The following is an 18098-nucleotide window of genomic DNA, read 5'->3' as shown; positions in this document are numbered from 1 at the left end:
TGGCGGAAAGTCTGCCAAGACTGAATCTGAAGAGGCCGTTAGAACTGACCCATCATCAATGTTGGGAAGTACTTCAGCCACCCTCAAAGGAAAAGAGTCCTGGATCAGTTTTATCTTGGTGGTAAAAAAGTTGGCAAGGGCATTTACCCACGACTCAGAGCGAACCTCCTGGGTCGAATTAGATCGTCGGGCCGTAAATTCCCTGACGATAGTAAAAATCTCTTTGCACGAGTTAGAGGCAGCCTCAATCCTCTGTGCAAAATAACCCTTTTTTTCAAGGAGAATATCACGATGGTAAGCTTTCACAGCCGTCCTGTAAGCAAACCTGGCCGCGGAATCATACTGTGAGCGCCAAGCCCTCTCAGCCACCTTGCACTGTCGCCGAGATGCCGCCAGTGCTTCAGTAAACCAAGGGGCAGAAACCCGTTTAGCTGTTTTTCGGGGGGCCATCACAGGGGCTAGATCGTTCAGCCTGTCCATCAGCCACGTCTGCAGAGACTCTAAATCCCTTTCCAGGTCCCCTGTCAAAGAACACGGGTGGTCCAGACATGCCTGAGTCAGCATTTCGGGAGTCACCCGGTGATACGCCCTAGGTGCTTGACCCTGCTGCCAGCGAGCAGCGCTCGCCGGTTTCTTAGTACCCACCACATCAAATTTGGCCAGCCTGTGATCCGACCAGAGCACCGGCAAAAGTGCCAGCACCTCTAAAGGAGTCGTGGAGAAGACCTGATCCAGGGTATGGCCTTTTTCATGCGTCGGTCCAGAGAAATAAGGGGAGAGGCCTAAAGGAGCCGTAACATCCATCATTTTAATCGTGTCAGGGTCCGATCCCTCATCCATATGGACATTAAAGTCCCCGGCCAATACACAGTGCTCAGACCTCAGCACCAAAGCAGAAACTGCCGACTGGAGCTCCTCAAAGAAGGAGCCTACCGGTCCAGGGGGCCTATAAACTAACAGCCCTTTAAAGGATTGATGAGGTGCTAAAGCTATAGAAAAAGCTAGAGATTCAGATCCTGTGATAGCATCCATAGGAATAATAGAGCATGCAGCGAATTTATTCACCACAAGTGCCACACCCCCACCCCTTCCCTTCAATCTATCCTGCCTAAAGATATTATACTCTGGGGGGATTGCTGTGGTGATGTCGGGATTGGACGACTCGCCTAACCACGTCTCTGTCAGCACCAGACATAGCGGCTTTTCCGCGGCCAGGAGATCGTAGATATCCTGAGCATGTCTGCTCACTGATCTGGTATTTAAGAGCAGGCAAAGATGCTTCCCGCTATCCACCTCCCTACTCGATATAGTAACCGGGGCATTACCTGGCAACCACCCACAGCCAGGACACCGCCTCTTGCCCCTATATCGACCAGGAAAAACTTTATAGCAAGAGCACGAGACCTTTTGCAATGCCCGAAGCTCCTGTGAGGTGTAACATACCATAATGGCAGCAGGAATAGATGTCTCCGTGAAAGGCCAGCCCCGCCCGCCGCTCCGAACGCCTCCGGGTGCAGACGGGCTGGACTCTGGCGTGACTCCGGCGTCACTACGGCGCGAGCGCTGCGCGTAGAAGGGTCGCTTTATATGCAGGCCAGCACGTCCTTATGACAGCTGGTCTGCTTGCACCAATGGCGCCACCAGGCATCCGAGAAAACTTCCCCCAATATGGCGGCCAAAGTCAGGAGGAACCGGGGAATGCAGGGACCCGCCAAAGCGCGGTGAAAAACAATTACAGTGCGAGTGAGAGGGCAACGCAGGCTAAAAACAAGGTAAAATGCCAAAGAATATTGAAATTAAATAAAAAACGGGAGCAGTTAAAAAACGCTACTGCGTAGATCGCTGGTGTGCGCTGAAATGTGCTGCTGGTATCACAGGTAAGTTGTTAGAGAGCGAGCCCGCCTAGAATGCCACCCTTATATGCAGGCCAGCACGTCCTTATGACAGCTGGTCTGCTTGTACCAATGGTGCCGCCAGGCGTCCGAGAAAACTTCCCCCAATATGGCGGCCAAAGTCAGGAGGAACCGGGGAATGCAGGGACCCGCCAAAGCGCAGTGAAAAACAATTACAGTGCGAGTGAGAGGGCGACGCAGGCTAAAAACAAGGTAAAATGCCAAAGAATATTGAAATTAAATAAAAAACGGGAGCAGTTAAAAAACGCTACTGCGTAGATCGCTGGTGTGCGCTGGTGTGCGCTGAAATGCGCTGCTGTTATCACAGGTAAATTGTTAGAGCGGGATAGGGAGGGATAGGTAGTTTGTGCAAGAAGCGGTGAGTGAGCACTCGAGACAGAGGAGCAGAAAGAGTGTGTGAGAAAGAGAGAAAGAAGGGAGAGCAGACCACAGATGTATAAAGAGGGTGCACCTGTGTACGCAGAAGATAACCTAAGAAGAGGAGGAGAGCGAAGGTTTGAGGAACGGAAACCTTGAAAAGGCATGGGAAAGAAAATGTGCGTAGTATTTGTGAGCAGGCAGTAGAGATAGGAGAAAGGGAGTGATGAGAGGGGGGCGTGGGATTGCAAGATGAGAGGGGATAGTGGTAGTGTGAGGGAGAGATGAGTATCACAAGTTATTTTGCTTTAGGCTACGCAGAAAACATGAAGCTTCTCTAGCATGGAACACACCCTACCTGCAACAGACATCTAATACACACACTCACCTTAAGTGCTGATAATTACGATGCCTCAGAAACAGATTGGGTGGAAACAGAATTCCAATCCCAAACATTATCCAAATTTACAGAAATTCATCTGTGACCTTTGAATCGGAAGCAAGACTTCAAGTCTCGCAGGATGTAAACATCTGTGGGACCTGTTCCGGAACCTAGGGCAGCGACAGGAGTGGGCTGGTTCTTTCATTTAAGTGTGGATTACACTACACGATGATTGCCATTTATAGCATGTACAACCGGCACGTCAGAGGTTCAAATAACTGTGCCCAAGGTTAAAAGATGGGTACCAAGTAAGTTGGTTAACAACTGTTACACACTTCCTACAGTGCCTTGATATGAGGGCAGTAATAAGCGATACACCAATGCTGCTAATATAAAATTCATTCAAACGGCATCAACAATAGGGCTGTTCACTAACACTGTGGTAACACTGTACTGGGCGTGTCCACTAACAATGTGGTAACAGTGTAGTGAGCCTAGCTCCTGAGACTTAGGTAACACTATACTGGGCTATGCCCCTGACACTGTGGTAACACTGTACTGGGCGTGTCCACTAACAATGTGGTAACAGTGTAGTGAGCGTAGCTCCTGAGACTTAGGTAACACTATACTGGGCTATGCCCCTGACACTGTGGTAACACTGTACTGGGCGTGTCCACTAACAATGTGGTAACAGTGTAGTGAGCCTAGCTCCTGAGATTTAGGTAACACTATACTGGGCTATGCCCCTGACACTGTGGTAACACTGTACTGGGCGTGTCCACTAACACTGTGGTAACAGTGTAGTGAGCCTAGCTCCTGAGACTTAGGTAACACTATACTGGGCTATGCCCCTGACACTGTGGTAACACTGTACTGGGCGCGTCCACTAACACTGTGGTAACAGTGTAGTGAGCCTAGCTCCTGAGACTTAGGTAACACTATACTGGGCCATGCCCCTGACACTGTGGTAACACTGTACTGGGCGCGTCCACTAACACTGTGGTAACAGTGTAGTGAGCCTAGCTCCTGAGACTTAGGTAACACTATACTGGGCTATGCCCCTGACACTGTGGTAACACTGTACTGGGCGTGTCCACTAACAATGTGGTAACAGTGTAGTGAGCCTAGCTCCTGAGACTTAGGTAACACTATACTGGGCTATGCCCCTGACACTGTGGTAACACTGTACTGGGCGCGTCCACTAACACTGTGGTAAAAGTGTAGTAAGCCTAGCTCCTGAGACTTAGGTAACACTATACTGGGCTATGCCCCTGACACTGTGGTAACACTGTACTGGGTGTGTCCACTAACAATGTGGTAACAGTGTAGTAAGCCTAGCTCCTGAGACTCAGGTAACACTATACTGGGCTATGCCCCTGACACCGTGGTAACACTGTACTGGGCGCGTCCACTAACACTGTGGTAACAGTGTAGTGAGTTTAGCTCCTGAGACTTAGGTAACACTATACTGGGCTATGCCCCTGACACCGTGGTAACACAGTACTGGGCGCGTCCACTAACACTGTGGTAACAGTGTAGTGAGCCTAGCTCCTGAGACTTAGGTAACACTATACTGGGCTATGCCCCTGACACTGTGGTAACACTGTACTGGGCGCGTCCACTAATACTGTGGTAACAGTGTAGTGAGCCTAGCTCCTGAGACTTAGGTAACACTATACTGGGCTATGCCCCTGACACTGTGGTAACACTGTACTGGGCGCGTCCACTAACACTGTGGTAAAAGTGTAGTAAGCCTAGCTCCTGAGACTTAGGTAACACTATACTGGGCTATGCCCCTGACACCGTGGTAACACTGTACTGGGCGCGTCCACTAACACTGTGGTAAAAGTGTAGTAAGCCTAGCTCCTGAGACTTAGGTAACACTATACTGGGCTATGCCCCTGACACCGTGGTAACACTGTACTGGGCGCGTCCACTAACACTGTGGTAAAAGTGTAGTAAGCCTAGCTCCTGAGACTTAGGTAACACTATACTGGGTTATGCCCCTGACACTGTGGTAACACTGTACTGGGCGCGTCCACTGACACTGGTAACAGTGTAGTGAGCCTAGCTCCTGAAACTTAGGTAACACTATACTGGGCTATGCCCCTGACACCGTGGTAACCCAGTACTGGGCGTGTCCACTAACACTGTGGTAACAGTGTAGTAAGCCTACCTCCTGGGACTTAGGTAACACTATACTGGGCTATGCCCTTGACACTGTGGTAACACTGTACAGGCACACTCACCAGGCAGTAGCTCAAGAAACGGTTGTAGCTGGACAACACCGCGGGTTCTGCATGTTGTATACAGAGCCCCATATGCTACTCACTATTTCCAGGCCGTTAGCATTGGCTTCGCTTACGTGAACGCATCCAAAGCCTCCTCTAAACGTGTAAATTAATCTGAGTATTTAAAGACCTGCTTTGCTGGTACATTTATTAAACAGCTCTATTTCGAAGTGCAGGTATTGTGTCTACATTGCAGCCATACACTCTCTCCAAAGCCATAAGGTATTGCAGTGGTTTGGGCCTGATACGGGGTATGTGCGTAGATTGCAAGATACTTCTTCCAATGCACGACTCGTAAATTCATACTTCAAAGGTGGACATAATGAGCCCGACAGAGTCCTATAATGCTAAGACGCCGCTCTGTGTGTCGCGTAAGACGCCGCTCTGTGTGTCGCGCTGTGAAGTCCAGAAAGTTTGGGTCTACATGATCGAGCGCCATGTTTCCTAAGAGTACAGTTCCATCTGCGTGAATCTTAGGATATATGCGGGGGGCACCTCTCAGAGGAGAGATTTATTTGAGTGTTAATCAAGGTCATCGTCAAGGTAGACCACAATACAGTTGCCAGAGCATGTGTACGGTAGAGGGTTTCTCAGGAGAATGATTATGTCTAAGAAGCTAGAGCCATACTGTCAAACCATACTGTGATCACTGTGGGCTCTGTATTTTGGTTGGATAGGAAGCATGATTATCATTGTTCAAGAACGTACTGGGTTTCAAAGATGAAACAAGACGACAGCTGCTCCTGAAGTATTTCTTCTCCACTGTAGGCCACAGCTGGAGCAATAGTTGCATAATGGCATGGGGTAAGGAAGAAATACTGAAGAAATACGCTACGATTGACAACAATGTGAATAGTTTGGTCACAGTGGTGGAGATGGAGCTGTTGAGGTAACAAGAATAGTGTTTTTTTTAATGCTGAAGACTTTGTTAGTGAAGATAGTATTGAGGTATTCACAAAGGACCAGAGAGGGAGAATGAGGTATTTAATGGAGTGCGAATTGACTAAGTTATACAGGGTCCTGATTAATTATTTAAGGATGAGACACGAGGAGTGCATTCTATTTGTGGTCTGTTTTTTTCTGTCTTGTTAAGAGCTTGATAAAAATAACATTTTGTGGTTTTTAGGGCATTGTATTATGGAGAGGTCTTTTCATATTCTAATCTTGAGAGGGAGGCAGGGCTGGGTAACCTAAAAGTCTGTCTCTAGTGATGGCTATATTTTGGCAGGAACCTCTGAGGTGGAGGTGGTTGACAAAAGTAGAATAAAAGTCGTGGGAGTGGAGCATTTAAGAATTTTTGCAGGTGACAAGTTAACATGCAAGATAAAACATATGGTTAGATCTGTTAAGGTGCCCGGTCACCTGAAGAGTGTAAAGTAGTTGACAGTAGTTAGAGGCATTATTTACTCATTACATCTTCCAGCTGGTCCATGTTGCATTGCCATAGCATATAGGAGGCACGATCGCCATTCTGCTAGGTGTTTGGCCAGCAGGAGCTTTTTGGTTTTTGTTTGAAGACTGGAAACGATTTGGCCAACTTAATTTAAGTGGTTAAGTCACTAAAGTTTTTGTGTGCACTTTCTAGGACCGAGTGATGTGGAGTGGACTTTTTAGTGAACTAAGGTGTTTTCAGTCTGAGAAATGACTTGGATCTAAGAATTGTTTCCATGAGGGATAATTCAATTATGTGAGTTACTTTGGATTTGCTTAGTCATAGGGCTTTGAAGATGATGACAGATTTTTGTATTTGTATAAACATCTAGCTGAGATTCAGTCGTGGGTGATGTGCTCATTCTTTTGTGGGATCAATATCTGTCTGGTTTCTTCTTGTGGTATAGCTTCTGTTCAGCAAGGTGTGACATACTGGGAAACCAATAAGTAGTGTTCAAGACATACTATGACTAATCCTTGGCCGGTTAATGACAGGCGGTACAGAGCTAGAATATCGAAGTATAAATATCGATGTACAGAAATATCGAGGTAAAAATATTGAGGGATAGAAACATCGATGGAAAAAATATCGTGGTCAAGAATATCGATTGTTAGGTAAGTAGTATCTATTGCAAAACTATCAAAGTGTTAAAAATCGTTTACAAAAATATAGTTAAAAATATCAAATTATAATTAATGTCATGTATTTTAGTATTTTGTATGAGAATTGTTTGCAATTTTAGTCTATGTGTTAAAATAGTAGTTAATATATATTTTTTAATACAATTTTGCATTTTTAGTTCCGCAGCGGGTTGTGGGTTTATAGGGGAACAGGGTGGGAAGTAATTTAATTTTATAGATTTTATTTATTATTTATAGTAGTTAATACATTTTTTTTAATTGAGTTTTGCGTTTTTAGTTGTGTAGCGGGTTGTGGGTTTATAGGGGAATAGGGTGGGAAGTAATTTAATTATATGAAATGTGTTTAGTAATTTATAATCATTAATAATTGTATAATTGTGATGTTATTGAGTTAAATTTGTACATTCATTTATTAATAACTGTTTGATGATTAGTTGGTAATCAATTTGAATTTATTATTTATTAATTATGGTAATTGTTTAATTAATTTAAGGTGTGTGTTGTGGTGTTTATAGGTGTAAATGGTGGGAAGGGTGGGAAGTAATGTATTTTATATTGATGAGTTATTAATTATGTGTTAATTAAGTTGTATTAATTAATTAGTAATTATTAATTGTAATTGTGTAATTGATTTTAGGTGTGTGTTGTGGATATTATAGTGTTAAACAATGTGTAGTTAATGAATGTTTATTATTTTTTTTAATAATACTATATTTTAATGTAAATATTATTTATGTTAATAATGGAAATTAAATGTAAAAAAAATATCGATTTTATTTTTTTATTGGTGTGGTACCCAGCACTTTCCCTACTGTTGCACTCACTGGAGTGGAAATAGTCATTTTTACCCCTTGGCTATCCAACACTTTCCCTACTGTTGCACTCACTGGAGTGGGAATAGTAGTTTTTACCCCTCCACTATCCAACACTTTTCCTATTGTTGCACTCACTGGAGTGGGAATAGTAATTTTTACCCCTCTGCTATCCAACACTTTCCCTGCTGTTGCACTCACTGGAGTGGGATTAGTAATGTTTACCCCACCACTATCCAACACTTTCCCTGCTGTTGCACTCACTGGAGTGGGAATAGTAATTTTTACCCCTCCGCTATCCAACGCTTTCCCTAGTGTTGCACTCACTGGAGTGGTAATAGTAATTGTCACCCCTCCGCTATCCAACACTTTCCCTACTGTTGCACTCACTGGAGAGTAAATAGTAATTTTTAACCCCCCTGCTATCCAGCACTTTCCCTGCTGTTTAATTTTTACCCCTTTGCTATGCAATATATATACAAGGTAAACCATAAGTATGTACAGAGAGAAAAAAGGAATTCCACGTTGTTGTTATATGATCTTAAGGTGTCTTTTATTAAAGATGCACTCGAGTTTTGTATGAAGACAGCCAACGCATTTCGCCCAGACATGGGCTTCTTCAGGGCGATAGTATAGAGTTGTCAGTTCGCCAGTTAAACCAGGTCCAAATTCAAATAAAGTCTGCATCGGGACAGTAGACGTAAAAGGAATTAACCTTTCAAATTAGAAGCAAAAAGAATCCAATAGTTAAAAAGGACTCAGGTATTCGCTTTTATTGAACTGATCCGCAGTTGATGCAAACAGTATTTGCATGAAGAGCTCCGTATACGAGCCGTGTCCAGCGCCGTCTCGTCTCGGCGCGGAAAAGTGGTTCAACCATAGAGAAATGTGAGTATCCGACCAAACAGTAATCGGTCGCGTTGTAATCAGGCAGTTGGAACCGCCGACCGGAGGTCGGTCAGTCAGTCCCAAGACGTGTCAGTCGGAGGCAACTCTGACCGACATCATAATAAGCCCCAAAGTCTTTCAAGTCTGCCTCAGTTTTAAGGTTTGGCTTCCAGTATTACTACAAAAGCAAACTGGGTTCCATGTTGGTTGACTGTGGTTCAGCATGGCATAAGACAGGGGGACGATGGCTTCCCCCAGGAAAGTGATCATGAATTGCCTGCATTCCTGTAGCTGGAGGGTGGAGACACAGACACTGAAGTAAAGGGTTTCCCTTACAAATTCAATGAAGGCCTTAGCCTTGTTAGCAAAGAGCTTCTAGTTACTTCTTCCTAACAACTGCCATTTGCTGAATGGTATGGCGGTACTGTAATTTGGTCTTCAAGGAGAGAAAGTTTCTCGGCCAAGCCTGCCCTTTTGTATTTCCTCAATTATTGCTTCAGGAAGGTTGATGACAACCCGGTGCAGAGATCCGATAATGAAATTGTGCCCATGTTGTGGGTACTCCTGTGTGGAGCCATCCCCAGTTTTACTTGCTTTGAGAACCCTGACCGGTTGCACAACAAAATGTTTCTCTAATGGGCATGCTGTTACGCTCATTTCAGCGCCCGCGCTGGACTAGAGCCAGTTGCTCTGGTATATGCTCTAGCACATACCTGGCAGGCTTCAAAGCCCTCACTTACTTTTTAATTGTTTCCAGCTTTATAATGGGCCAAAAGCGTTAGACCACTTTACATGTAACAAAGATTCAAATGGGTAGTAACATCGGAAAAGTGTATATTCAAAGCTGTTTTAGAAGATAATAAAAACAAACATGCTGCAAAAAAGTAGGTGACAGGATAAGCACAACTGCCACGCCCCCAGAATTGGCAAACACACATGCAGTACACCGGAAACAGCAATTTCTAAACACACGCGCATACACAGAATCAGCAGGGGCCCATCCTCTTCCACTTACCTGCTCAGTGATGAGAGGTGATGTGATGGTGGCTGTTCACAGCAGGTCACCGTAGCACTGGTCGGTTTCATGCTCTAGTCTGCGGGGGCCACGCAGGCGGGTGGCGGTGTCTACAGTTCCATTTGTCATGCCAATTCTGCTGCCCAGCTGCTCCCCGTAATGCTGCCACTGCCAGGCTCACTCGGTAAAGCAATTAGGGTGCAGGTAGTGTTTATACAGCAGCAGTGCAGAGCAGCACATGTCCACCAAGGTCTTAGAGTGACTGTAGTTGGTGGTGGGCCCAGGCCATGAGCTCTTAAAGGCAGTATTATGACCAGCTTCAGCTGGTTTCAGTTCAGTGCGATCTGATAAAAAAAAGTATGCTACGCACTTTTATTTCACTCAACAACATCGCATAAAGTTCGTTCTGAACTTTCCCAGCCTGCCTTCCCTCCAGCTCAGCCATCAGCCTCCCCTCAACCATGATTATCCAATATAATTTGGAAATGACGATGCTCCTTGGTGAAAGGCAGGCATGCACTACTGACATCACTAACGTGATGCAGTCATCAGGCCTGAACCTGGGTTGCTCAGACTCTGGAGACATACCAGGCAGACATATGAACCGGAGTGGAACAGGTACATTCATTTTTAATAATTACAGGCCCCACTGCCATGGGGAGGAAAATTCAATAGACCAGGCCCTGTGAAATAAGTGCTGGTGCTGAGCACAGGAAGCCACCAGCACAAATTAAGCACTGCTGCCATTGTCTGTTTTACCAAAGTGTGTCAGCGGAAGTACATTTGGAGAATAAACCCAAAAATACCAGCAGAAAAAATTAAATATGGTGGATGGATTTTACCTAGACTGATAGAGGGTGCACCTCCGCTATCCCAGCCACTTTGCATCCCTTCCACCATGTTCTACATGAGGCCCAGTCAGATATAATGTCTTACATTTGGAAAAAGCATTAGTATTTCCCCTGCACAATCCAACTCAACCATTCTGGAATACCATTTAAAGATTAAATATATTCTGGTATTAGACTTTTGCACAGATGTGAAAGTTACTCTACTTGATGCATCTTGACCACTGAAGATAAGGGCCTCCCAAAATATTTTAGGGGGCACAAGAATAGTGCATCCGAAGTGCCCTGCCACTGAGGCGTGAGCAAGACATGTGCCCAAGCCACAAGGCTGCAGGGTTTGCAGCATGAAGGATGGTCAAGCAATAATTGGTCACTTTAAATGTGGGCTCGTGTAAGTACTTTTAATTCATCATGTCATGCTTTGTTGCAAAGTACGAAGAGAGGGAATGGATCAAACTATTGTGCTTCAGCTTGCATGAGCCTGAGCAAACTGGCAGCACAATTACTGCCTGCCAGAATGTGAAAGCCTAATCTAGGAAAATGCTTATTACATGTTGCCTCACAAAAGAGAGTCTCACTCCTCAGGGAAAGTTTTCCTTTGTCGTCCTATTTTTATGTCTTTATGCACTCTATATTTACATTGCATGATATATATTTTCTGGATTAGTGACATGCGAAATAGGCTATATTTTCAAACTTTAAAAAATTTATGGGGTCTTTGTAAAGCAAAATGTGTGTGAAATATCAATACAATTAAATTATGGTTTTTAGAAAAATACATATTTGGGGACTGTATGTAAGCCTATATGCCACATTTATGCAACATTGTATAGTTAGAATGTTCATATGTATTAATGGTGGAAAACTATGCACAATTAGCTGAAATGGGGTGAATTAAGATTGAATGTTAGTCAAATAATTTCATGTGATACATCAGTAATAACAGTTTCAAAATGGTAATACATTTGGTGACACCGAACCTTCACTGAATTGTAAAACCGTGTGGAAATGAGCTAAACTTGTGGTTCCTGGAAATACAGTAGAACATTCCTGTTGTTTTCTACACATTGTTCACATTGTAGAAGAATACTTCACAAGCAAGTAGGATATTTGGTAACTTATAGTGTGGAGAGCATGTTTGAAAAACAGCACAAGTCATCAGACTCATAAAAGAAAACAATTAAACGTTATAAACATGATATATTTGCCCTGCCCTCGCAACCTTGCTTCACCCATCATAGGCCTGTCTTAGCTGCCATGCCATTCACTGGCTGTGACAAGGTCTCCATTCTGAATCTTTTTCACTTTCTCTGACAGAGCTTTAGGGCTGAATCTCTGGTAGTAGACGTCCACCAGGTAGGCAAAGCAGTATCAACAAAATTACTGCGGATATCTACCTACTTCCTGCATGCATTTCTTTATTTTTAGATTGTCTGCAGCTATAGTAGTTTGGTCTGAACTACAAATGTCTACAAAAAAACCTATAGCATCAACAAACCAATTGATCTGCTGTGAGGTAAAGGTCACAACACGTGAACAATCCCCTTTGAGCACTGGCGAGATTTAAGACATGGGTGAAAACTCAGCAGAATGTTCTTTAGTGTATTACTGGAAGATGCCTCCGTTCTAGAGTTTCCCTACTCCAGGGTTGCTGGTGCACGACACATACATAACATGCTTGCTACTAGCAGATAACCTGATTAGTCTGTCCCTCGCTTAGGAAAGCTCTGGAAGGCTTCCGTGTTAAATGGGCCCAATGGGAAAATTTCCCTAAACGTAAATGTGGAAAAGTAACAACCAACAGGTGGGACTGCTGTTCTGATTTTGATGGATCTCTCAGCAGCATTCAACACAGTTAATCAGGGCCTGCTTATAGACCATCTTTGCTCAGTAGGTATTGGGGGTAGGGCACCTCAGCTTCTGAAATCCTTCTTCTCAGACCGACGGCAGTTTACCGCCCTGGATTTGTTTACCTCTCCCTCTTTTTCTCTGCCATGTGCGGTCCTGCAGGGCTCTTTATTGAGCCCTTCCCTCTTCAAATTTAACGTGACCCCCATGACTGATTTGATTACATATTTTGGCTTTGCAGTGGTGTCCTACGCAGATGACACCCAGATATTGGTGTCAGTGGCCAGTAATATGAATGACACAGTTTCCAGAATCCATGATTGTATGCTCCAGATTGGGAACTGAATGTCCTGTAACTATCTCAAATTGAACTCGTGCAAAACCGAGGTGCTACCCCTTGTTACCCAACATCCAGAAAAGATGCATACAAACACTGCAAGTTGTTCAGAATGCTGCTGCACGACTACTCCTGGGAATTTCTCAGTTCCAATCTGTTTCTCCATTGACTTCCCAATAAAAAAATGTAAAGACTTCAAGGCCCTCTGCAAAACGTTCAAGGCGATGCACAGGGTGAGGCCCAACTTTAAACAACACTTCCAATGGTGCACCCTCACTAGATCACTTAGATCATCGTCAGCTTGAAATTTAGCAGCACCCACATTTAAAAGATCTAACTGAGGGGGCAGGAGCTTCATAACCTGTATTGCTAAGCTTTGGAATTCGATGCCCTCTAATCTTAAGGAAAAAACAGAACTGTTTTCTTTCCAGAAAGCTCTTAAAACATGGCTTTTCAACAGTTAAACCTCTGTTGCTTTCTCATCTCTAGTTGTCTGCTTATGCAGTGATCTGTATCCCAGAGCTATAGCGCCTAGATACCCCAGGAGAGTAGAGCACTCTATTTCATTTCATAGCCTTCCACAAATTAAAACAAAAGTAATCGAATTTGCATCAATGGTACAGCAATAGAGAATACCCAACACCATACAGGTTCCTCAAGTGGCCTAATTCATAATATGTTTTAGTGAGTAGTTACTTTTTATTCATGTTTTGAGTGTAAATTACTGGTGCATTTCCAGGCATCACAATTATAGGATTATATGTGGTTAGATGTATCTTATTCCAGGTATAGATGTTACTTACTCACAAATTTTCAGGACTGAGAAATGCTTGCTCACTTAAAAAAGGCTATGTGAATTGGACCCATCAGTAAGCATGCCTTAATACTAATCTGGCTGACGGCGGTCATCCACCCACGATTGCAACCCAGTAAACCGCCATTAGCATGGCGGTGACGACCATGGGGGTGCGATTTTCTGACCGCCACTTTTCTGCCAGTAGCAGTCCGCATGCTTGCCTGGTGGTCAGAGCTGGACCGCTAAAATGGGGCGGGTGCTCCGCCAGCATGATTATGATGCCGGCGGTGGCCAGACTTTCCACAGCGGTGGAACCGGCATAGAAAGGAATGCGGAGAATGTCTCTGGGGACCCATTGCGGGCCTCCAATGTGTTTGGAGGGGTCTGGGTGCACTGGGTGGGTACCCATTTTACCCCCCTACATGTCCCTGTACTAGGTGGCAGGCCCTGTGCAGGACCTGCCACACAGTGCAGGGATATGCAGGACATGCTTTTTGGGGCATCGCGGCGGTGCTACTGGCAGCAGCAACCGACGCAATGTTAAATGCTGCGATCTGACTGCAGCGGTGGGATTTCGACTGCGGAGCATTCAAATTGGACCAGCGGTCATTGCCGTGGTCCTAGCGGGCGGTGTTTTCCCACTACCATGGTGGTCGGAGTGATTTTCCAACCGCCATCCTAATAGACCCCTATGTGTTTTAAACTAGCTTGAAATTTCTACGAGCAAATGTACTGTATGTAGTCCATGCTTTGAAAACCATCAGACATGTACAACCTATCTTAATTCTGTCAATTTTGTCACCTGAGACACAGGGCCGGGGAAGAGCAGTGATGCACAACTACACAGACTAAAACAAAACACGTGTAGAATCCCCTCTCATAAAGTTCAGCAAAAATAAAGTAAGTCTGCAGAGAGACACCTCAAATAATGTTTGCCAAGTAGAACTAGAAAATTCTTTCCTGTTCCTTTGTGTTAAAGAGACAATTAAATGTTTCAATCAGAATACAAGTGACACAAACTCATCACAACACATGTCTTACAATGAAAAAAGAAACAACAAAAAAGCCATGAGTACTATAAGGCAACACAGAGAGGTGATGTGACCCTGAGCAGTGAAGACCTGATTTCGTTTTCTCATCTCATGAGTAGGCCAGACCCCAAAAATGTAAGCAATCCAAGGAAAACCACTACTTGACCCTCTAGAAAGGTAGCCAGAGATGCATACCAAACTGGAAAACCAAAGATTCCTGCGCAGGAACAGCAGCTCAGCAAACATAATGCCTCACATCAGGCATATATAAACAAAGACTGACACTTATCAAAGCCAAATTTAGGGCCCACAAACCGAAGACTGAAACAGGTCAATACAAACAGACACCCAGAGTTAAATAGAAACTGAAAATGTGAGATTTCTTCTCCTAAATTGTCCAAGATACACAAATGTCAGTGAAACATGTTTTCTGTTCTGCATTCATGTTTATATGCATACCTAAGTCATGAATCTCAAATGTGGGGTGAAAAAAAGAGTGCTCCTTTGGCATGCATCTGTGGGAACACTGAACTTATTATAACAATAAAGTGCTCTTGAATTTCTAATCTGCAGGGAGAAAAAGTTAGAGAAAATAATATACTCACCATTGGTGATATGTTTCAACAATGTAGTTCCATGGGATGGTGAGAGCCTTTATCATAACAAATTGTTCAAACATACGTAATCATACCACAGACAGTGACAGTGTTTCTCACAGCTGTTGGCTGCACATTGGACAATTGCACTGCACCTATGGTGCCCAATTCACAAATATTTTCCTGTGAGTTGTGGTATCTTACTCTTGTCATGATTGTGTATTTCTCCTGGATTTCCAGGCTTGATGCACTTTCTTGTGAGTAGATGTGTCTTAATTCAGACTTGGGTCCGATTAGGTCCATTGGTCGGAGTCCTTCAGATGCATTGTATTTGGCTGGTAGATTCCTTTCCACCCAACCCATTTTGATGGGGTCGGGCATAAGGGAATCCGAATCGGATTTCGGAATGGCCTCCGACGGCCTCGGAGAGCTTGTCCCCCATTCGAAAAGCCATCAGTAATCCCTCGGCTGGCTCTTTCTGGCAGAGTAATTACGATGGCATATTCCAAAAGCCTTTCTGTGCTGGCCTTTCCGATACAGAAAGGCTTTGGGAATCTGTCTTTGGTTAGTAGGGCCTTCATGGGTACAAGGCCCCTGTTGATCCCTGCACCCAGTATCAGGAACCTTGAGGTGCCTGCCCCCGGGTGCAGGGATGAACTGCATCCCTGCTCTTTACAATGAGAGCACGCTTTCTGTTTGAATGCATGCTGCCATTGTAAAGTATAGGATTGCGACTGAACAGGGTTCAGTCGCATCCTACTTGCTAGGCTGGAACCTGACGACAGGAGGTCTTTCGGTATCAGTTCCCAACCGATGTCGACGAACTCCAGTCCGTCCGACATCAGAATTGGCCCCTAAGATGTGACTTACTGATGAACATCCAGGAATGACATTACCTGTTTGAACTGGAGGACAAAGGATAGTTTGCTGTTGATTGAGAAATCCAAATTCTTAACCTTGCCCACAAGCATTTGGAAACTGCTTGAAGAAACTGGGCAGCAGTTTTGAGTCCTGATGGTTTATCCTTCATCAAGTTTGAGCAGGGATCTCGCATACATTCAAGGTTTCTCAATAAATTCAACAACAGCTGACAATCAGTTGTGAAAGAACATTTTGGCCTCTTATTTGTTCATATCCATAAGCATAATAGTAGATATTTTAGCCTAAGGAAAGTATAGATATATAAATAGGATCATAAATAGTTTGAAAAGTGTGGGGCTGATTGTAGAACCACGAGGAACTCAGCATATAGCAATTTGGAAGACAATGTGTAAGGAGGTAAGATGAGAAATATGCATTGCATTTCACTTCAAGATAAGTTTGAATGTAATCATAATGCCAAAATCGACTGTAACAAGAAGACATAATTAACTTTGAATTTTCTGACATACTTACAAAATGTAGGTGATTATCCCCACAGACCACATGTCCACTTCAGGCCCATAAGCACATCCCCGTAAGATTTCAGGTGCTGCAGAGGTTAAAATAAAACAATTTTAAGGGTTAAACGATTAGCACGGTCATTCATATTCTTTTAAATCAATTTTGTATTAATATTATGAAGACAGACTTAAGAGTCAAAAATAATACCACTTGTTAGACCTGGCATCCTTAAGGTAGCCTTCCCCCAACTTTTTGCCTGATTACCTCCACTTTGTTCTGTATCTTTTTATTGGCCTTAGGGCTCTGAGCATTTTACCACGACTGACCTGTGCTAAAATGCATGGTGATATTAGTATATACCTGCTTGGCATAATTAGTTTACTTATAAGTCCTTTGTATACCGTATACCCAGGGCCTGCAATCTAAATGCTACCAGTGGGCCTGCAGCTATGATTGTGGGAACCAAACCAGTAGCCTTTCAAACATGGCTCAGGGCTGCCTTTGCAAGGAATGTGTGTGTGCAGTTTACTGCCACTTCGACTTGGCATCTAAAACCACTTGTCAAGCCTTAAACCCCTCTAGTATTACACATAGGTCAATTCTAAGGTAGGCCCTAGGTAGCCTTATGGGCAGGCTACTGTGTAACTTAAAGGTAGGACATGTACCTTTAAGTTTTACATGTCCTGGTAATGACAAACAGCTAAATGCGTTTTTCACTATTGTGAGGCCTACTTCTTTCATAGGCTAGCATTGAGAATTCTTTAAAACTCTTTTAAGCTGTAATACCTGATTAGAAAGGAGTAGTTAAATCATGTTTCATATCTTTGGAATGGTAATGATGAATCCTCTTTATTGATAAAATAGGATTAACATTACTATTTTAGAAAGGCCACTTTTAGAAAGTGTATCTGGGAAAAACAATGGATCTTGTGGACAATACGAAAATACTTGATAATAACCATGCACAATGGCAAATAATACTAGAAAAGGATGTCGAAAGAGAGAAACTCATACAGAATGCAATCAGGAAACCAAATACTGTTGCACAAAATCATATCTGTATTTGAAAAAGATCTTTAAACATAAATTTCCCACTACAGTTTGTGCAACAGTAGGGAAAGTGTGGGACAGCGGAGGGGTACAAATTACCATTCCCACTCCAGTGAGTTCAACAGAAGGGAAAGTGTTGGATCGCGAAGGGTTAAAATCTACTATTCCCACTCCCGTCAGTGCAACAGTAGCGAAAGTGTTGGGTAGCAGAGAAGTAAAAATAACTATTCCCACTCCAATGAGTGCAATAGTAGGGAAAGTGTTGGATGGCTGAGGGGTAAAAATTACTATTCCCACTCCATTGAGTGCAACAGTAGGGAAAGTGTTGGATAGCGGAGGGATAAAATATACTATTTCCACTCCAGTCAGTGCCACAGTAGGGAAAGAGTTGGATTGCGGAGGGGTAACAATTAATATTAATATTCCCACTCCAGTCAGTTCAAAATTAAAAACAAACAAAATATTAACAACAAAATAT

General features: G+C 43.7%; 1 protein-coding gene across 1 annotated transcript in view; it reads right to left on the bottom strand.

Annotated features, from left to right (window-relative positions):
* The window catches only part of CAMK4 (calcium/calmodulin dependent protein kinase IV), a 1079259-nt gene that overhangs the window by 87470 nt on the left and 973691 nt on the right, over nt 1–18098 (bottom strand). Inside the window, exon 8 of the mRNA XM_078677356.1 lies at nt 16583–16658. Within this exon, the coding sequence (XP_078533482.1) occupies nt 16583–16658 (76 nt within the window). The remainder of the gene's footprint in view (nt 1–16582; nt 16659–18098) is intronic.

This window comes from Lissotriton helveticus, chromosome 2_1, assembly GCF_964261635.1.
Source record: "Lissotriton helveticus chromosome 2_1, aLisHel1.1, whole genome shotgun sequence".
Taxonomy (NCBI): domain Eukaryota; kingdom Metazoa; phylum Chordata; class Amphibia; order Caudata; family Salamandridae; genus Lissotriton; species Lissotriton helveticus.
The sequence above is the reverse complement of the archived record's forward strand: the minus strand, read 5'-3'. Positions and strand labels throughout refer to the sequence as shown.